Source organism: Periplaneta americana, chromosome 3, assembly GCF_040183065.1.
Source record: "Periplaneta americana isolate PAMFEO1 chromosome 3, P.americana_PAMFEO1_priV1, whole genome shotgun sequence".
NCBI lineage: Eukaryota > Metazoa > Arthropoda > Insecta > Blattodea > Blattidae > Periplaneta > Periplaneta americana.
Window position 1 is genome coordinate 33,552,511 of NC_091119.1, and position 23,455 is coordinate 33,575,965.

A 23,455-nucleotide genomic window follows, 5' to 3' on the forward strand; every position below is an offset into this window, starting at 1 on the left:
CGCCAGAGGGATAAATTATTCTTTATTAGATTTCCTATCGATATGGACAGAAATCACGATCCTACTCCCAATAGTTACCGAATAAGAGGTTGTTAAACATTTGGGAAAAACATTTTTTTTTTCTGAAAAAGAAAAAAAAAACTATGGACTTTCCACCAATATGATATTACAGTTTTTGTTACATACAAATGAGCTATTCGCTCTAAAAATCTGCAAGGCTATTTCACTTCCACCCTGTATATTCTGTAAGAAAAAAAAAGTTACACTAATTTCAAGGGACTGAGAATGTGGGCTATGATGACGACGTCCGTACACAGGGATAAGATTAGCTTTTGTTTCAAAGCATTATGAAATGCAGGTGAGGATTTTGTATCATAATTTTCAACAGAAAATTTATTTTGGATAACGTATTATGTGTCCTTCTTGTGTTAAATTTACATTACCTCGTTCAAGATGTATATAGAAAATTTATATTATGAAGAGGCTTATGTCATCTTCAGTACATAAATATAAACGTGATTTCGATAATAAAATACATACTATTCCCGATACTATCAAATGTTAATGTCATTAACAGTAAATGAATTGTAGAATATATTCATTTACCTATTTTTCATCTTAACTTACAAGGGGTGCATTTCAGAAACAGATCACTTAATAAAACACTGCAAATACATTCAGCAACACAATCTACCTCAGGGTGTCTGTAGGGCTCTGCTTCATTCCACTTCCATTGGTACAACTGCCCACTTGTTGTAACTGCTATGAGCTCACTGTGAAGGGCTGCCAGTAAACTGAACTGGGGCAACGGCTCTCCTCTTTCTGGCCAAAACTCCAATTCATCCGACATCCATAATGGACTTTGAGCTGCAAACTCTTTCTTTTTACTCTCTGCATGAAAAAAAGTATGCAATGTTTTAACGCACAGGACAATGTGAGTAGTTAGACGAAAAAATTTATACTTAAAGTACAATTACTTTTTATAAATAGATAATACTACTAAATTATACCTGTATATTTCAACCATTAGCAAGATTATAGATAATGGAGTCGTGTGAAAAGTTTTCTTACAAAGCAATGCTTCAAAATGTTGGAAACCTCCTCGACATTTTATACATGGATAAGCAGGGTGAAATGAAGGTTAAATACAAAATATTGCTGTCAAAAGAATTGCAAGATAAAACATATAGCTTTCAAAAATTACTCGAAATCTGCATTTCAGAAGCATTTCTGTCTACTACTGAATGATGCATTTGCTTGCTGTGGCAGTGTTTACAGAATCCTCATTCACTTGGCCTGTATAGGCATAACCATTCTCTCAGATTAAATCCTCTTAAAAACTCAATACAGATTTCTACTGCCAAGAGTATGTAATCCGTGAAGTAATCAACAACAGCACACATTTTTTTGTTTACTTAGTCAACTGTCCAAAGGCAGGTTTGAACCTCATAAGTGGCACCAATAAGGCATCACTCATGAGTCAACTAAGCCAGGAGATAGTGGGGTAGAGTGGCCAGTTCCTTTCCCCCCCTCCACTGCATACATCACCGACTAGTAACATATTACATTATGCAGTTAATTTACTGACTGCAATTTTCCAAAATGAGAGAAGTGTTAAATCCTGTCATATCGAAATATTTTCATGACAAACGTATTACTTCTACAGCAGAAATATCTTCATCAGAACAACAAATGAGCAAACACATTATACATGTATTAGAAAATCATAGTAAGACGGGCAGTAGTTCTATCGGAACTTCGACATCACTTGATATCTTAGATAAATCAGAAGTAGACATTTCTGATGTATCCCAAATAGAAAAAAAATATTTTCAAACATTTCACAAAAAGAAAACCCTTTAAAGCTCTCATTCAACAACTTCCAGCAATGTGCCCAATCCCTAAAAGAAGCCAGAAGACAACATGTTACATAAAAGGTGCTGTGTGTTTAGGGAAGGAGGGTGGAGAAATTGAAAATGAAATATACAATGTTGGTTTCAATGAAATTTTAAATGAACCATATCCAAGATTTGTAGAGGCAAGAAAAACGAAAAGAAACGTAAGTGATTCACCCTTACGAGAATTGGCTTTAAATATATCACATTCAATTGCCTCAAACTTTGCTGTGGACTATGAGGAAGTCTGTTGTCTTTGATACATACAATGTGTATCTAGTTCGAATTACCTATGACATGCATAATTTCTTTTTGATTATGTTTCTGACAAATACATTTGACATAACAGCCGATGGCTTCATTGCAAAGATACTGAGCATTGGATAACAACAAATACATTTCAAAATATACAGTATACAATACTGTTTTATTTGAAGCAATCCTTCATTTAGTAAGAAAAAAAACTGAAGCAGAATTCGAGAATATTTATCATTGTGTGCTTTACTACTGAATGACTTCAAATAGATTAGTGTTGTTTCTTTTAGTAAAAAATTCATGTTCCAATATTTTACGACAAAAGACTGAGTAAAGACACGAGACAGACATGAAAATAATTTCTCCCATATCAAGGATATCATCAAGATTTATTCCTACCAAAACTACATAAATAAGTATTTGTAACACCACATTACTCATACTTGCCCTATGCCACAGACTATGAAAAAATAAAAATTAAACAATAAAATAGTAAAAAATGAGAAACACAGTGCAGGATTTAGTATAATGACGTAAGGAATGAAATTTCGACATTGAACCATTTTTAGTGTCATTACAATTTCACCTAACTTTGATATAAGAGATACAACACAACATGTACTAACCTCAGTTTTTAAAATCATACACTTACCTGGATCTTTATCCCATGTTGAATCTCGTAATGCAGATTCAAGCCAGCGTCGAGGACCAAAATACTGACGATCTCTCCAACGTGAAAAACTATCTCTATCTCTGTCACGGTCCCTGTCAGATTCTCGATCCCTGTCAGCTGTCAGACGGCGACTGCTCGAACTTCCTCGACTGGAAAATTTAGTGCAATATATACGCAATATCAATCAATAATTCTTAATAACATAAAACGAAAGGGGACCAACTGCAATATTAGTTTAAGTTCCCTGTAGCCTGTTTTACTATAACGTTATTTCAGGAAACATTCTGCATTAAGTTAATTATATATAAAGTACTCTTTCATACAACCAAGTTACAGGGTAAAGCTTGGAGAGATGCCGGAGACAGGAGAAATTATGAAGGTTCTGAATTTCATGGTAACCACCATATGGTTGAAGTTTTTTAGCAGAGGAGACTGCAGACATAGTGAACTTCTTTTAAACAGATTTTATACATTGGCCAACACTCCCTAACTCCGAATTTTCGTATGAGAGTTAATAGCATTATGCAACGAGTCTATAATGATAGTAATTAAGATACGAGTATGTTTGTTTATGAAACGAGCGCGAGTTTCATAATTTTCATACAAGCATCTTAATTACCATTATAGGCAAGTTTCATACGACTTTTTATGCTCGACCATATATCTAACTTGAAATTATTCAGAAGTATTCATTTTATTTGTATCTGACAGAAGATCGGAAGTGACCTTGTTCATAGCTCGTATATTGTGAGATGTGCGCAGACGCGAAAATATTGATTTTTTCCGAGGAACAATAATGTCATTGACCTTGATGTAATGTAACATGAACTAATTTTGATATAACCTGGAAATTGATTTAGAATTGAAAAACGTGACGACAAATTGAATTTATTTGAATATTATTTACAATTAACGCTAATTATTATAGTAACAGAACATAACCTTCTGCGACAGTATTGGATTTCCAGCCTGCGTGACGTTTTGCTAGTTGTCTTTCGATTGCATATCCGAGAATAATCGAAAACCTGAACTTTAATGAATAGGTGTACTAATGACACGCATTAAAGGACTGCTACCAGGGTGTATAATTACTACATTTCGGCATGGACCTCAAAATCTGTGCTTCAGTGGCTGGCCATGATAATTACTTACTTACTTACAAATGGCTTTTAAGGAACCCGAAGTTTCATTGCAGCCCTCACATAAGCCCGCCATCGGTCCCTGTAATGTGTAAGATTAATCCAATCTCTATCATCATACCCCACCTCCCTCAAATCCATTTTAATATTATCCTCCCATCTACGTCTCGGCCTCCCTAAAGGTCTTTTTCCCTCCGGTCTTCCAACTAACACTCTATATGCATTTTTTTGGATTCGCCCATACGTGCTACATGCCCTGCCCATCTCAAACGTCTGGATTTTAAGTTCCTAATTATGTCAGGTGAAGAATACAATGCGTGCAGTCTGTGTTGTGTAACTTTCTCCATTCTCCTGTAACTTCATCCCGCTTAGCCCCAAATATTTTCCTAAGCACCTTATTCTCAAACACCCTTAACCTATGTTCCTCTCTCAGAGTGAGAGTATCTTTGAAAAATATTGGAGTGCAAGAGGTCAAATGACTTTATTGTCAAACGCCTGGCATTAGAAAACAACAACAACATTTCGGCATGGTCGAGCATAAAATATTTTTATATACACTAGAGTGCCAATTAACCGAATCGCGATTTTAGGCCCTAATCAACGTTAAGGTTTTTGCATATAAATCACCAGTTGCTTTTTTTTCAATGCTCCACGATTATTTTCCTTTTGCCTTTTTTCAGTGCTCCACGATTATTTTTTTTTAAATTAGATTTGGTGAAAATGTTCCCATGGCTGTCATACCCTGTTTATCAACATTTAAAAGTTTCCATTTCTTATGATTTGAAACTTCCATATCTAGTCCTGTTATTTTTTTATTATTTCGAAGTCCATGTTTATGAAATCTTAACACGTTAAAATACACATAGGCTATTTATTTAAAATTCAGTTTGTTATTAAACGTATTTATAGTCAGTTTAAAAAAATCTCAAATTCCCCCCAGAACCAAATCCTGGCTATGCCACTGCTTACAGCATCCTCAGATGGTTCAGTTTTAATCCTCAAATAACTGCAGGAAAAAGAGATGGAAATAAATATTAGTAAGTCTAATATTTTTTTCTTTTTGTGGAAAATATTCGGTTCAGAGCAAAATAATGTTTTACACCTTTACATATGTTGGTAAGTAGCCATTTTTTTAAGAATCAGATATACAAACAAAATTATTAAGTACAACAGAACTATGGAAATAATTAATACTATCTTGAAGCCCCTTCTAGTTCAAAAGTTTACTCAAGTGTGGCTGTATAAAACCTTGGCAAGACCAGTGTAGTAGGATATACAAGCTGGAACTATGAAAAGAATTAGGATATATTACAAGAATTAAAATAGGTCACATAATGCGCTGGAAATATCATATCAACTGGTACAATCACCAATAGGGAACATCCTCATACAAAATTCTGAAGGTTAAGTTCCATTACCACCCAGCTGGAAGAAAGAAAAGATGAAAAGAACTTTCTCTGCTGTCATCATAACAGATCAAAAGGCTTAAAACCTGGAAGATGACGATGACTTTTTTAAATAAAATAGTCCCACAAATAAGCTCCAGTATAAATCCGTATATCACCTTATAAAAACATATCATTAGTTACTACAATTCCAAAGTTTTACCAATACATCAGGAGCAAAATACTTACCTTCTCATAGCAGAATACCCAAACATATCCTCCGAAAACATTGCATCTGCATCAATTATGACAGAATGATCAGCAGTATGGAAACCACCATCTAGCAAGGATATGAGATCCTCTGGAACGTACGAGTCTGGTGCATCATCTGCATCATCACCTTCTTCATCATCACGACTCAGAAGATTGTTAACTGCCAGGTTCACATCAAGATTGGTGCGCTGTAACAATATCACAGTGATTATGATTATAATAATCAGTGAAGACAGGACAGCTCTGCTATTTTATATTACAATAGTTTTGGGCATAATTTCTAGACACTGTGACATTGCAAAGATGGTACTACACTAGATATTGGCTGAGAAAAGAGCAAGAGTATGCAAGCACACAGATGTAATTACAATATTTCGCAGTCATATTCTACATTGACATTCATTTTGATTTTTATTCATTATAAGTAAAGAAATGAAGATGGATAAAAAACGCTGTAACCACCAGTGTGTCAAGTTCAGAGTAAAAATTACCCCTAAGAAGATTAACATTTTATATCCTTAAAAAAAAAAAAAAAAAAAACGCGCGCGCAGATATTCTCAAATCTATGCATCACATATACACCAAACATATTTGAAGGGATAAGAATGATATAGTCTTAAACCACACTGAAAAAATTTTACAGGAGAGTGTACTGAGGCTTTAGAGTTCAATGCTATTAGGTGTGGTATCATGATTTCTTCGGTATGTACTTACGTCATATGTTGAGCAATTGCAACAGAGAGTTCAAAAACTCCCAGTCAATTTTTTTTCGAAGCGTGTTCTTTCATTTAAGAGCATTGGTTTAGACACATTTCATCCAGTTATGGTAAGAAATGTCGAGCCCACACTCCTAACAGATATTTCGACAGCCTTGAAATATTCAGTGATATCAATATAAGTAGGTTCAGGAAAGTGTCCCATTTCGGGGACATTCTTTCCTACCTTGTGATCAGCATTTGGCAGTCATTGAAAAAAAAAATGAAAAGAAATGCTGAGTCCATGGAAATGTATCAAGGAGGAATTCACTTAGTTGAACAGAAATTGCCTGTTTATAATGTAAATAGTAATGAAATAATTGATTTTCAGAATGAATAAAAAAAAAAAACAAAACAAAACACGCACGCGCACCCCCCCCCCCCCCAACCCCAGTGAATGATAGAATTCCTGCACAGAAATATCACATGTACTTCGGTAGGCTACATCATAGTAATATGATAAGTGTAAGTAATCACTTCGTGATTCAAGACGGCGCCATGTTCCATCGGACCCTGGCCACTTAGTCACTCGTAATGAGTGCACCTCTGTACATAATGTTGGACATTGTGCTACTGTCACATGGCCCACATAAGGGTAGGCCACCAAAGGGGAACAGAGAGGTAGAACTTAAACTGAGAGGCATTCAATTCAGCATTGGAATTTGAATCCAGTGTGACTTAGTGGATAAAGCATCAGCACACAGAGCTGAAAACCTGGGTTCGAATCCCAGTGCCGGAGAGAACTTTTCTCTGTTCTACTCATTCTTCACCCTTCAAGAAAGCTTACAAAGGTCAGATTCCTGTAAATGAAAACAAACTGAATGATGTGAAATTTTTTATGAAATTCATACACAATGATATGATATTCTAAAATATGATACTTGAACAATTAAGTTTGTTTTAAAAAAATAAAGATTTATGTAGTTTTTTTAATCTCCTGAAAAGTTTACTTCTCCAGACTTTCGGAGTTTTTGAAATCAAAGTTTCAATTTTTATGGTAGCTTCTTCACGTGTATAAGATGTGAATTCTATTTTAATTCTATTTCCTATTTTATTTTATATTCTCTTATAGGCCTATTAATATTATATCTGAACTGCGACTGAACACAAGCGCTGCTCATTCAGTCTCAAATTTTGTTAATACTACTGTATCTCCTGTTTTATATTGTTTGTATTATTTTATTTCTATTTCTCTTGTTTGTTTGTAATTATATTCTTTATTCTTTATTCTGTATATTTAAATTTAAATAAATAAAAATTAAAAAAATTCGCACAAAAAAACTATTTTTGTTACAAGTGTGGCTTTGAACTGTCCCATTCTCACCCCTTCGTTTAGTAAAGCTCTTTCATAAGGAACTTCCTTCAAGAATTAACTTAATAAAACTAAAAAATAAAGCAGCAAAGGAGTAACCATATGAAGTTACCTGAAGTTCCCGTATGATCAGATTGCGACTCTTGCCCTGTAGCACAACTTGCGCCTGTGACACCAGCTCCTCAGGAACATATGGGGCAGGCACAATAGGGCGCGAGCCTCCCCCTGCTCCTCCCGCCCCAGCTCCTGCCCCCATGATCACCCCAGGAGCACCACGACCTCCGGCAGCCCCACTGGCACCACCAGCAGCACCACGGAGAGAAGCATTGGACCGCATGATGCGAGCACGTGTTCTTGTGAGCTGGCGGCTGCTTGAACTCGATCCTGCACCACCAGTGCTGCCGACTTTGCTGTTATTGCTGTTGCTGTGTAAGTAACACCAAACAACCACAATTAACATAGTTTCTAGGAAAAGTTTATATCTTCACGAGTTTTACATTCTTAGCAGGGTTGCCAGATGCTCTCATCAGGAATACAGGACCGGTAATGATAGGGCCTACTGCATACATAAATGTGAATACACATATGAATTAATTCAATTCGTAATACAACTGATTTTATTCGTTTTATGTATTTGAACTACACATATAGGGCTGCCTAAACTTTCAATTTTGTTACATTTTTGCTATGTTATGCAATTTCCTTTGAATTAATTATAAGTCTGGATAAATGTCATATTAAGCATGATCTATATAGGAAAAGTGCATGATACAGTGTTTAAATTCTATTAATAATAAATCAACTTCCAAAGCGAGTAAAAAAGAATTATTCATTCATTCATTTAATTCATAGTGTACTGCTCGAGGACAGGTAGTATTTCACTGCAAACCCAGCATTCTCCAATCTGTCCTATTTTCTGCCTTCCTCTTAGTCTCCACATATGATTCATGTATCGTAATGTTTGTCATCTGATATTTTTTTTGTACCCCGAACTTTCCTTCTGTTCACCATTTCTTCCAGTGCATTCTTCAGTAGTCAGTTTCTTCTTAGCCAGTGGCCTAGCAAATTTATTTTTGTTTTCTTTCTGGACAGTTTCAGCATTATTCTTTCTTCACTCACTCTAACACACCTTCATTTCTTATTCTGTGTGCCCATTTCACATGCTGCATTCTTCTCCATATCCACATAGAATAAAGATATAATACCTAATACATACTGTGGTGGCAGGCCAGAACATTCTGGCCGCGTCAGGGAGTTTCGCGCGCGTCTGGGGAGAAGGAAGACGCGGGGAGAGGAGACGCGAGCTTTGTCAGGTACTGGGGCGCGGCGCAGAGAGAAGTGAAACAAGGCTACGGGACAGCACAGCGGAAGCAAGGAAACGTCTGGAAACCAATTGTTATGGAGGTCCAGTGCAGTGAACTTGAGTGGGTCCGTAACTGTGGCAGTGTCCAGGCGAGGACCTGAGTTCGATGTGCAGCGAACTTGAATGAGTCTGTGACTGTGGCAGTATCCAGGCGAGTGCGACATATCCGGAGGCTTGGGTTCGATGTACAGTGAACCTGAGATAGAAGAACTAGCCAAGGCGAACGAACTGTGAACGGACAGTTTTGTTTTGTACAATACTGTAGTAGTAATGTTTTTACTTCACTAGAATGTGATAGGAGGTGCCAGACAGCATTGACGATGACGTTGAACATAGATATGAATAAGGATTTTTAAAAATAATTTTATAGAAATTAGCAAAAAATTGTATTTTTCTAATTTTTGACATTCCAGGACAATGTATAACTCAATCCTGGACACACGATTAAAATTCAGAAAAATCCTGAGAAATTACGGACATCTGGCAACCCTGATTCTCAGTAAGTTAAGAACACAATGGCAAAAGTGTAGAAATTCTATAAATAAACTGATGATTACTAACACCTTCAGATTTGACAGATTAAGTTTCACAGACTCTGATAGTCTGACCACAGTATATAAACAGTGTATAAAACAGCTTTCTACATTACGTATTTTACATGTAAATTACACGTAAAATACGTACAGGTAATTTACTCGCTCAACCCTGATTATAATAATAATAATAAATATGTAAAATGTTATTCAAGGAAGGAAAAAAAAAAAAGTAAATTGCAATAATTATCAACAAGTATAATAACATAAATATCAGGATTTTTACACACCTAGTCAGTGGGATGCGTACCCTGGAAACAACCCTGCGTACCCTTTAGACTGAATACCACTGCTCTAAATATGTAACTGCCACAATCAAAGTTAAGGCCAAGCATATGTGTGAAATTCCAATATACTTTTATGGTTTATGGTTGCCCTAACCACAATTTTTATTTATGTATAAGTTAATAGAAGTAAACAATATGCACAAAAGTTAATACACTATGCAGTGAAATTCTATTCTAGTTTAAAAACTCCTTAATATAGGGCTATAAATGCTAAGGAAATTCCCAATGTTTTCAGTATCACTCATTTTCTTGTGATAATTATACAATACAATTATTATAATAATCCATGAAACTTGTATATTCGAACTGCATAAATATTTCAGTTTCTTCGTGTAAAAAACAGAAAATGATGCATCAATTGACTATGAGTCTTGAAAGTCTATACAAATCAGTATATTTAATACCTAGAAAGTCTTATGTTACCTACAAATGTACAATGTTATTTTAAAATCTGTGTTTGTACATATTTATGTTAAGTAAAAAAAAAAAAAGGTATTAGAAATATAGTATTAAAACTCGCTAATTATTAAGTTAGAAATTAAAAGATCAATGTTGTCCTTCAGAAGCATTCCTGATACAGACAAGCACACTTACCTTTTGTTGGGATCATTCTTGCTAAGATCAAGCCTGTCTGAGATTATGGAAAATGACACTCTGCACACACGTCCGTCCTCCAGCAACAGAGCGAAGTGACTTGGACCCACCACAATCCGCTTCACAGCGACTTTGAGGTTACTGAGAGCAGCGGGAGTGGCACATCCAAAACGATTCAATTTCTCAGATACCTCTTTAAGCCTGCAAGACAAAGGGAATTAAGTTTTCTGTTTTTCTTCAAGCAGGAATGCAACGTATATCAATTGCTATGAACGGGATAAAACTGCAGGGTATATTAATTTATAAGAGACCTTACAATTCGAGACGTAGATGGGAAGATAATATAAAAATGGATTTGAAAGAGGTGAGATGATGGGAGAGACTGGATTAATCTTGATCAGGATAGGGACCAATAGGGATAGGGCTTATGTGAGGGTGGCAATGAACCTCTGGATTCCTTAAAAGCCATTTGCAAGTAAGTAAGTAATAGATATTACAATTAATAAAACAGCAATTAAAACTGAAATACAGCACAATCCTCGGAATAAGATACTGCTATTAGTATTAAAATTCATGATGCAAAGGAAGAGGCATTAGTGCCCAATTCCTGACTGGGGAAAAAAGCTGGGATATAAACAGAGAGGTCACGTACCGTGGCGTCGTGGTTTAAGGCATCCTGCCTAGGACTTGCATTACGGAACGCACACTGGTTCGAATCTACATGGGGGGGAAGAAATTTTCTCATGAAATTTCGGACAGTGTATGGGACCGGTGCCCACCCAGCATCATGATGCATTTGGGGAGCTATGATAGGTAGCGAAAATCTAGTTCCGCAAACCAGCTATAACGGCTGGGGGAATCATCGTGCTAACCACACAATACCTCCATTCTGGTTGGATGATCGTCAACCTCTGCTTCGGCATTTGGACGTGATGCCAGCAGCAGGCTGGTCGGTCTTGGCCCTTCATGGGCTGTAGCGCCAAGGATTTTTATAAACAGAGAGAAGTGAAGAAGAATATGGAGAAGATGAAAGTTAAGAGAGGAAAAAAATAGAAAATGAAGGTAAAGATAGAGAAAATGGAAGGAAAGGAGATGGAAAAGATGGCAAAAAATAAAATGAAAGAAAAAGAGAAGAATATGGCAAAGACGAATAACATGAATAAGAACAGAAGAATAGATGAAACACAAAGGAAAGGAAGAAAAGGCATAGACAGTAAATAAAAAATGGAAGAATACAATGAAGACAGGGGCAGAGAAAGAGAAAAAGAATAAGATGAAGACAGAGACAGATAGACAGATAAGAGGAAGAAAAGAATAAGATAAAGAAGAGATAGATAAGAAAGAAGAGAAGAATAAAATCAGAAAGGCAGATGCGGAAGACTAAGAAAAGAATAAGATGAAAACAGAGGGAGATGAGGAAGAGAAGAAAAAGATGAAGATAGAGGTGGATAAGGAGGAAGAAAAGTTGCTGATTAGTCAACTGTCCGAAAACAGGTTTGAACCTCATAACTAACACCAATAAGGCATCACTCATGAGGCAACTAGGCCAGGAGATAACGGGTAGGGTAGCACGAATTCTTTTTCTATACTGGTTTTCTTCCCCAGTTAGTCTGTAATTTTATGCCTTTATGAAGCTCTATGTGCAATGAACCCCCTGCATATTATTTGCTGAATTTGCGTTTCTGATTTCTATTAATAAGTCTACTCTCAATTCTCGTTCGGAGTTCTATATTATTTCTTGAGTAATAGCTTTCGAGTTTATTAAAAATACATATAGAGATGTGACCTGCGTACTAATGGCATAACATAAAATTCTACTGCTGAAATTGGAATTCACTTTGTGCTGGGTCATTCCATACAAAATTTTAAGAATATGCCAATGATGTCATGAATTTTTTTGGGCTTTTAATATAATAATGTTATTATGAAAATAAATTAAATTGCCAACTATGACCGCCATATCATTAATATTTTAGTCATACGGATGACTGACAAATGGGTGGCAGTTACATCTTATCCATCATTTAAAATATTCTAGACATCCTATATGAAGTGTCATGAAAACTAAACAGACGCCATTGTAAACCTGAATAACTATATTTTAATACCTTATTAAGGCATGCTCATAAAAACACCTCAATGAAAAAAAAAATAGTTTTATATTCGAATGCAACAAATTAAATTCCTGCGAATTTCATTCGTATTAAAGAAAAGCTTTCGAGTTTATTAAAAATACATATAGAGATGTGACCTGCGTACTAATGGCATAACATAAAATTCTACTGCTGAAATTGGAATTCACTTTGTGCTGGGTCATTCCATACAAAATTTTAAGAATATGCCAATGATGTCATGAATTTTTTTGGGCTTTTAATATAATAATGTTATTATGAAAATAAATTAAATTGCCAACTATGACCGCCATATCATTAATATTTTAGTCATACGGATGACTGACAAATGGGTGGCAGTTACATCTTATCCATCATTTAAAATATTCTAGACATCCTATATGAAGTGTCATGAAAACTAAACAGACGCCATTGTAAACCTGAATAACTATATTTTAATACCTTATTAAGGCATGCTCATAAAAACACCTCAATGAAAAAAAAAAATAGTTTTATATTCGAATGCAACAAATTAAATTCCTGCGAATTTCATTCGTATTAAAGAAAATCTTATTCCTAATCCATCTCCGAAGTTTTATGACTTTATCTAAAAAAACCTGTGAATAATTAAATTAATAAAAGTATTCATTTTTGTTCTGACGGTTGAAAATCGCTTGCTATGTGTGGCGGTCACAGTGTTTGCGAGACTTCATAACGATGAGTAATCTCAAATGTCCGTCTCCCTGACCTTGATTGCACAACATTCTGTATGACAGGAGAGCCTACCTGCTGAGCTCCTTTGTTCCGGTGAGTTATTTCTTATTAAAAACTGACATGATATTTAAGTCACCATTCTGAAATTTTCACAGTGGAATCAATATACTCTAATGAATTCAACACATGTTTTTTCGTCTGTAAAAATGAATTGCATTTTGTGTTCTACATTTTTTTAAATTATTTACGGTGGGTAACTATTTAGAAAATTGTACATTTTTTTTTTTTTTTTTTTTTTTTCATTTTTTGGGCATTTATAAACAAGGTTCTCCTTTTTCGAATTGCATTGAAATCATTTTTCCATTTTCCTTTACATAGTAAGAAAACTTCAATGAATGAAACTGTGTTCTTTGTTAAACCAATATTTTAAATTCTGATTGCTGCCAAACTATGAAATATATAAATATAGTATTCCTTGAAATTCATATTTAGAACACACAAAATAACCTACTACAATATTTTTAACTTTTGAGACATCATGGTTCAAAAACATACTTTTTTGCATGGAATGACCCTGCTACTATTACATTGTTACTCAAGAGCAATCTGCACCAGCTCGTTTTTTGTTTTGTGTTATATAGTGACAACTCATTCAGAGTAACATGTTTCAAAGTTTAATGTATCACAGCAAAACATGCATTTGTGCAGGACAAAAATTTTTACATGAAAAGGAAATATGTTGAAGATAATCACTGAAAAGAAACATTTTAATGTAACATTTAACCACATTGTAATATAACATTAATTTTATCTTGTTATGTATAACATCACACCAAAAGTGCTGAATGTCACCCTGTTCATAGTATGTAAAATCGCAAGTATTGAAAGCTATGTAGTTATATTAGCCAACACCACTGCACCTAAACCAGCCCATTATTTATTTTCTGGTTCCCGAGTTTAAACACAATTTAAGACTTGTGAGTCATATTAAGTCCACTTTGGACAGCATCTGGTTCATAAGACTAAAGAAAAGATGTTTATTTTGGACATACTTTACTCTTCGAGTATATATTATTGTTATAGATTAGTTATAACACTTAATCTATACAATCTATAACAGACAAGAAACGCAACAATCAATCAAAACAAGGGAAAATAGATCAGAGTCGTGCATAATAAATTCCTAACAATCACACTTGTAACATCTGCAATTAAAATTATATTGGATAAATTATTTATGATTGAGGCAGAATCATTAATATAAAAGAATAATGGACCTAAAATCGAAACCCTGGGAAATTCTCTTCTTCCCACACTCTGAGATTTTCGGCTCTTCTGACTTCCTCATTAAAAAGAATGAGAGTCTCATTGTTATACGATTTATACCATAACTTCATCTTCTGGAACAATATTTAACATTTATTATTGTTAAGATATAAGTAATACATAAATATTCTCTGTATATAAAAAAAAACTATTCCCCGAAATTAAAAATATGAGTTTCACAATAAATTTTACAAATTTGAACAATACAGCATATAAAACTAAATACAAATAAATAAATTCCTTCACGTGTAAACCTAAGCTCTCATGGAATCAACAAAGTCCTCCGAAATGGACTTAGCATATGGCAGTCAGGCATTTTCTTTGTCTAAGATCATACATACTCCAACATTTGCTGTTAATTAGTTAAAAAAAGTAAGTGAAAACTACAAAAGTGTGTTGAAATGTATACATTACAGAGGCGACAGAGAAAGTGTTAAATTTTTTTTTAACCCCTTTACTCCCACTGTTCCCAAATGGGAACATGCATTATTTACGGCGTAAATGATTTGAGAGGACCAATAATCATCTTATTTTGTTTCTTATGTGTCAATAAGTAGGAATATATAAGAAACACCAACATTTTTAATAAAAAATAATTTGGGCATAAATAATTTGGGCAATTCTGAAATATTTATATTCCAATCATTGAAAGTGTCTTGGGATCAAATGGGTTAATTTATTTGACAATTTTTGTACATTGGTACTATCAATTGTGCTTAAATAATTAACATAAAGTTAAAAAATTAACTAAATTGCAAACTATTTTTGTCCCTTTGTGTCAAATGCCATTTTATGTTCAAATTTTAACAGGCAAAGCTATTTGTAATTGTTTTAGATATTGTAATAGTAAGCTTATACATATTTAAAATGTTCAGGTTTTTCTCTGACATATATGTACACATAAATGCATACATTAATCTTATACAAAATAATACAAAATATGAGGCACACCTTTTAAGAGAACCAATGTTTCCCTTACATAGTCCTATAGTTGTTTCAATTAAGACAGTGAAGGAGAGCAAAGGAGGGGGGGGGGGAAGAAAGAATGGGAAAGAAAAAATTAAGAACAGAAATCTGATAAATGTTGAAACAATAGGTTCTTAATATCTATGTATATATTACAGACTTCTTCCAAATTAAACTGTTAAAATCTATCTATTCAATAATCATTTCACATGCATGGATAAGAAAGGACAGTACTACTGTTGTATTGTACACTGGCTCGCAAAACTTTTGTCCTATGAAATAATGTGGAAGTGAACTTTGTGAGATATTATTTGGCAATATGTCTACACACCCCACTCCATATGTCGTCCTGGGAAGGAAAGTATTTGAACTCTGAGTTACAGGTATATATCTAGCTAATCGAACCAAAACAACCTTTAGTGCAATAACGGTATATGTAACAGACAGAAATAAAACATTGAGTCTATTTTGCACCGAAATGTTTAGAATATGTTGATTTCTCTTGAGTAGTCTATTATATAATATTCCAGGAAAATTTTTCATCTTCCCTGCATGTATAATACCATGTTGGATCTTAAACATAGAATAGATGACATCACGTTTTGACAAGAATATTATGAATATCCATGGGAAAATGTAATATTTTCAGATTAAAAGATTTTCTCAAACCCCAGTCATGGGCCTATTCAGGTATTTCATCCTATTGGGTCCACAAGGTTCCAGCCAGATTATGTAACATCAACACAACGCAGTGGACGTATTTCTGTCGCTGTTTGGGGATGGATTTCCAGGCTATGAGGAGGAACTCTGTCTAAATTGAAGAGAATTTGATTTCCCAGCAATATATCCAGACGCTGGAAAATACTGTATGCTGCCTAGCATGCGCATATTGCAAACTGATATAATTATATTTTTCAACAGGACAATTCCTTGATCTACACATGTTTGTTGTATCAGATATGGTTCCAATATCATGTTTGGTGCTGAAACCACAGACATTTGCTATTCTATATGCTTTGCTGATTTTTTAGTTCGTTACATCCACATTTTCGTTTCATTACTATATGAGAGTAATATGCAAACCTTTTTTTTTTATGTGTGTGCAAAATATAAATTAAACTGCTGTATCCTACAGGATATAATTGATAATCAAGTTTTAAATTATACACATACTCATAAAAATTTGTCTTAATAAAATTATTTACCCGATTTTTTAGAATATTAATCTACTGATTGTTAGTGCCACCTTTAATCAATGTAATTTTAATAATAATAAGAAAGACACTCTTTCAGCTTTCCCAATAACGGGACTGCCACATTGGACAAAGCATAACACACACACAGAATGAAGGAAAAAAAAACAGACCACAAAAGAGAAATGTGGGGGGGGGGGGAAGGGAAACTGAGTACAGGAAAAATAATAGCATACATATAACAGGCCTAAACATAGTAAACAAACAGATTAGACGTTCGAACAAAAGTTCCTCCTTTTTAGGAAACAAAGTACAGGTGGTATTTTAAAATGGCAAGTGATCCTCTGATAGCAGTAAGGGAAACATCACGAATGAAGTCGTTGTTCAGCTGGAATGTCTTGCAGAAACTGACAAAGAGGCGAGGTATTGTGCCCGTAACCCAACTACTTCAATGGAGTTGAGGTGATATTTCTCCAAATAGAATGCAACTGTGGGCTCATAAATTCTGCATTTTTCTGCATGGACTTCAGCGGGCTACTGTTCCTGTGCCTCAAACCTGACTGTCAGGTCGATAATGTAGGTGGATGTTACCATGACAACAGCCAAAGAAAAATAAACTATAGGCCCATTATAACGCAAAGGAGGTGCTACAAAATGCCGTGTTTATTAAATTTATCTATATCACTAGACCACTACATAAACATTATTCTCTTTAAGTTTACTAAGTAGTTTGGTTCAACCTTTGTGTTGTGAGGAGGGATGGTTTGTTACCTGCGCGGAGACTACCTCTCACCTATGCTACTGTAAGTACAAATACCAACTTAAGAACGAAAAAAACTGTACAGTATATCAGACAAAAGTTTTGCGAGCCAGTGCACTGTACTGTAGTAGTAGTAATAATAGTAGTAATAATAATAGTAATAATAATAATAAATAACTTTACTTATAATAAATTATTATTATTATTATTATTATTATTATTATTATTATTATTATTATAGCTATATCCTATCTCTTTCACTCTCTCATGTTTCAATTTCCTGTAAGAATGTAAACTGGTTGTACCTTATGACCAGACAGCGGATTTTCGGTCACTACACAGCAACAGACAGTATATCCCTCGACTTATGAAGGGAACATGGCAATGAGTTCAATGACCTCCCTGCAGCTGATGAACAACTAACGTTCAGTATCGGGACCTAAAATCTGCTGTCTGCTTATGACACTATTCTACACATTACCACAGTGATGGGCTTAGGTTCGCTTCTCTGTATGGGTAAATCAGTCCCAGTTGAGCTACCATGTGTCAAATGATAACGGAGAAAATTCTGGTACTTGTTTTCTTTAGTAGCACTGTGGGTTACCTATATTTGGCAGATAAGGGGACAATGTTGCATCGTGATTTACTCTGCAACAGTATGCATTTCCACAAATATTGCGAGTTGAAGACTGAGTTCTCAATGCCTCTTAGTGGCACAGAGTTGCCCAGATGAAATACCTACTAACAAGACCCTGTGGTTTTGGGTGGGGAAACAGTAGCGACATTTGTGACAAATGGTGAGCTAACACCCTCACAGTAATGTGTTGCATGAGCTAATGCCACCATACCTAATAACACATAAAATTAAATCAAGCCCTCGAGAGAAAAACTAAAACTAAGCTAACCTAATCCCCTTGAGAGGGAATAGTAAACCTAACCTAACTAAATACATCGTAGTGAAACAAATCAGAGAACATAGTTACCATGATAAAAATGAAAACAGCGAGCAGTGACTAAAAGTCATAGTCAAGTTACAGTCACGACGATTAAGAGGGTGTCCAGAGCACATAATATTCAACTTGCGATATTCAGGATGTATGATAAATGACTTTCTTCTTCTTCTTCTTCTGCTCCTCCTCCTCTTCTTCTCTAATTGTGTTGCTATCGCAGAATTAGGGGATTGCCTCGGACTCACTTCTTGTATTTGTCCCTATCTCTGGCTAGGCTGCAGAACTGACACAAAATGTTTTCATCCGGCTTGAAGCAACCTGCTTCATCACCTCCTCCCATGTGATTCTTGGTCTGCCTATAGGTCGCTTCCCTTGAGGCCTAGCCTCCAAGAATTGGCGTGGTTTCTGGTGTTCCTCCATCCGTGTAATATGTCCAAACCAAATAAGTTATCGGTCTTCCATTCTCTTGCTTATGGGTGGCAGTTGTAAATCCTCCCGTATCCTCTCGTTTCTTACCCTGTCCCTTTGTGTTTCCCTACTATTCTACTGCGTTAACTTTACTTATATCGTTCGTCATAATAAATGACTTCTTGTTTTGAACTTCTTATATGTAACTTTGTTTACTGTCATAAATTAAGGTTTCTGAAACAAACAGATTAACAAGTTGTTGTGTTCCATCAATAAGATGACTTCAGTTTTGAGTGTAGAAGAGCTAAAAAAAAATAACTGCCAGGTATGATGTATAGAATTCAGTTGTCTTGGGTAACAGTAGTGGAGAAGAGAAAATGACATTTATAAGACACTCGACCCAAGACAATAAAAAAACTGCCACCATAAATTAATTACTACTGGCTCTATTAATGACACTCGTAAATCAGGCATCCTTCAACAATATGGAATCCAGACAACATTGCTGTGATCAATGAACAAAATGTTTACCAGAAGTCCCACGACATCTGTGCATGCTGCCATCAGAGAAAGTGACTCAACTCATTATTCATTTCAATCAACTTTGAAAGAAATTCTGTCATTTAAATGTTGGAAATCACATTACATGCAGGAAATTACCCTAGACGATTAACTGATGAATGGAATTTGCAGAGATAATGTTGTTTTGGCAGAAAGATTGACCTGAACTCTTTCAAAATATTCTTTGGAGTGTTTTTCATGTAGGAATATTTGTACACAGACAATTAGTCACTACTAGGCAGTGAATAATCAAAATAAATGTGGTATAGCATGACATCCACGAGAACTGTTGGACCCTTTTTTCTTCGTGAAACAATGAATGCAGAAAAATATTTGAATATGTTGACTAACCAAGTGTAGCCAGTGACATCTCAATGGAATATGAACACACATTTTATCCAAGACTGAATTTCTCAATGTCAGAGGGTGGCTTCTTCAGCATTTCACTGAAAAATGGAATGGAAGATGTGGATCTTATCACTGGCTCACTTGCAACCCAGATCTTACACCTTCAGATTTCTTTTTGTGGAGTGGGCCAAAGAGGTGATTTACAAAACAAAATCATGTATTGATACACTTGAAAAAATTACATTTAAGTAATCTTAGCATGTAGGCTTTCACGGCCAGCATCAATAGAACAATACTAACAATACCATCCCATCGCACCTCCTCATACTCATCCTCTTTCACAATAGTCCTGCCAAGACTCTGGAATTCGTTACCTGCTAGCATCAGGGACTGTCGAAATAAAATTCAATTCAAACGCAAACTTACTAGGCACTTGGTCAGTAATTGAGACTCGTTCAGACATGGTTTCTTGTAAATATTTCAATATCCGGTAATTTCAACACTATAGAATTTTGTTATTGTAGGTTTAATTTGTAATTTAGTAAATACAAAAATATTCTTTGTTCTTAACTTCTATGATAAAATGTCTAGTTTTCATTAATCAGGTATTCTTGTCGTACTTTAATTTTTATTGTTATTGTAATTGTAATTGTAAATTTAATATTAATTGTAATCTTATTGTTCATTTTATAGTTGTAATCCCCTGGTAGAGGGACAGAGAAGGCCTGACGGCCTTATCTCTACCAGGTTAAATAAATAAATAAATACTGATACTAATACTAGAACAAGGATTTTCCAGGCTGAGAGGCTGTGGTCTATTAGTGGTGTTGCTACCACACATTTCGTCTATTGCTGCGGCAGACATCTTCAGTGGCAAGGTACACACAGACAAAGTGATTTCTTCAGCATACCAGGGACAACTGATACTGCAACTGGTCATATGTCCGAATTTATAGGGCGAGGCTGGGGTCAATATTCAATAAATGGACATAATGAATTATGGATCATCTGTCCCTACAATACTAAGGACCGATGAGATTTTGTATAGTATAGTTTAATTTATCTCCACTAGACGCCTCCCACAATTATCATAATAAGTTGATAACATGTTACCAAGATATGGTAAAGGAGTATTGACGAGTCTAAACATATAATTTTTTGTGGTCCGAGGTATTTGGGTATTTGCACCATGTCAAAAACACAGAGACATGCAACATTCCGAAGGTAGGTACTGATCCTGTCCTGAAGAATAAATCTTGGTAATGAATCCAACAGTTAAGATTACACTTTCCCTGCCTTTCCTGATGATGGAGCTGAGAATTCACTCAGAAAAGTAAAAGTCTCTACCTCTTCTATCATCATCATCATCATCATCATCCTTCACGAATTAGGCCTCTGTAGACCTGTTACCTCTTCTAAAATGGTACAAATACCCAAACATTTTGCACCATTTCTGTTATTGAGAAAGTCTCAAAATAATACACCTTATGTTCCTTTTAGAAGAAGATATGAGATGATGGATCACATGCAGAGACTAAGAGGAAGGCGGAAAATAGGGAAGTTTGAGAATGTTGGGTTTACAATGAAAGACTTGCTCTTGGGCAGAAAACCAAAAATGAATAATAATATTCTTCATAAACAAATTTATTTTTCTCACGCAGAAACTTTATTAACTATATATATTATATAGTCAAACGAATTTATTTATCATGTAATGGAAGCCGCAATTTTGAATTTTTTTCACTTCTAATTCCATCACCCCTACCAGACTCGAACACATATCACTACTACATCACATATGACTGCTTAAAAATACTAAGAAAACTGCGTTACATTAGTCAGAATCATATGCAACAGCGAAGAATCATGTAGCAAAACTTTAATTTTATCTTTCTGATATCGTTATTAAGATAAAAGCATGTAGCTGATATTTTGTTTTATCTTTTTTTCAAAAGCTACTTTTGTTAATACTTTCAACTACAGTACAAGTTTTATATCCTCTGTTCTAAAAAGACGCTAAAAAGAAAAATGCAAGCGTAGAAACTTTTCCATTTGCTGATTGGTTACTATGAAGATTCTTATTGCTGCTACACATTGACCCAATCTGTGCAGTCTGTGCTTGGTGGTCCATTGTTCTCGTTCTCAGTAATGAGGTTAGGTTGTGGGTGATTAGATTTTGTGTGTGTACGTCTTAAGGTTGAGTGCCAAGATTTATTAAGCTCAGACCTCCTTCACAATTGTTCTAAACAAGAATGAGAACATTGGACACCAAGCATGGACTGCATAGACAACAGTAAACCACGCTTCTGTCCTATAAATTCGGACACATAATCAATCAGAGTATCAGTTGCTCCTAGTATGCCAAGGAGATCACTTTGCCCAAGTGTACCTCGTCAATGAAGATGTCTGCCGCAGCAGTAGAAGAAATGTGTTGTAGCAACACCACCAGCAGTAGACTACAGTCTCTCAGCCATGAAAATTCTTTTTCCATTACAGAAGTAGTCTAATCAGAAACATATTCCTGTGCTTGTTGCAGGCAATAATTGATGACATACCCAGCAGCGGTACCTCTATATGAGCACTGGAGCATGTGAACACCTTAAAAACCAACAATAATCATACGTATTACTGTATTAATATTATTACCGGTACATCTATTACTTTCCAATGCGCACTGACGTTCCTACATTTTTCGTCTCGAGAGAATGTCCCGTTCGTGTGTCGTGTGTCTTTAAATCTCCATTGGACAGGTTGAGGTTGACATCAGCTCGCACAATTTTTCTGTAGCAGGGTGAAATAGCCTGAGGCGAGAATATTTTCTGGTTTGGTACAATGATTACAATAGCTCTGCTCGCACAGGTCTTAACGTGCTAGTGACAGAGAAACAGAGATGCTCCATCTCTCTTGGGTCTGACATCCTGTTCCTTTCTCCCTCTTTCCTCATTTTCTCTCTTTACTTTTTCTTTTCAACATACCATTATGTGCGGGGGTTGATTCTGTTGTCTTTTGTTCAGCAAAGTAAGGAAAATACAAGCTGCATTGGTGCATATTGAGACATTTCAAGTTTGGAAACTGACGTATGTGAAATTGTGAGTGTGTTAAATTAAAAGAGGATTAAAACATTCCTCCGTAACACCATGGCAGAAGACCGATTAAGTACATTGGCTATGTTGGCAGTGGAAAAAAAAAAACTTGTTAACAAGATTAGAGACTTCAATAATAAAGTTATTGATAAGTTTGCATCTCTCAAAACTAGGCGCATGGAGTTTCTCTACAAATAAATCCAGATCTTCAACACCATCTACAACAGCAGTGAAGGTGAGTCCTATGAATTAATTTTACTCTACTCTTGTTTAATGGTTTTAATTTTGGTTTCATATGCGTAGATTTGGTACATGAATATTAGAACTCGTTTATCTCTGACGTGTGACTCAGCTATACGAGAATATATCAGTGTGTTCATTACTCATATTTTTTTTTGTGAACACCCATTCAAAAAAGGCACGAGCCGCCACTGGACATACCTAAGACTTTACAGAAGTGTGTGTGGAAAATGCAGGAACCAGTGTTCAATTTTCAAAACTCATGTAGACA

At 35.2% G+C, this 23,455-nt stretch overlaps 1 protein-coding gene across 5 annotated transcripts in view; it reads right to left on the minus strand.

Annotated features, from left to right (window-relative positions):
* The window catches only part of hyd (E3 ubiquitin-protein ligase hyd), a 157,300-nt gene that overhangs the window by 129,484 nt on the left and 4,361 nt on the right, over positions 1-23,455 (minus strand). For all 5 annotated transcript variants that reach the window (XM_069820262.1, XM_069820261.1, XM_069820260.1 and 2 more), the window contains exons 2-6: positions 10,525-10,725; positions 7,800-8,112; positions 5,597-5,808; positions 2,803-2,972; positions 695-891 (exon numbers count right to left, since the gene is read on the minus strand). In XM_069820262.1, coding sequence (XP_069676363.1) covers positions 695-891; positions 2,803-2,972; positions 5,597-5,808; positions 7,800-8,112; positions 10,525-10,725 — 1,093 coding nt within the window. The remainder of the gene's footprint in view (positions 1-694; positions 892-2,802; positions 2,973-5,596; positions 5,809-7,799; positions 8,113-10,524; positions 10,726-23,455) is intronic.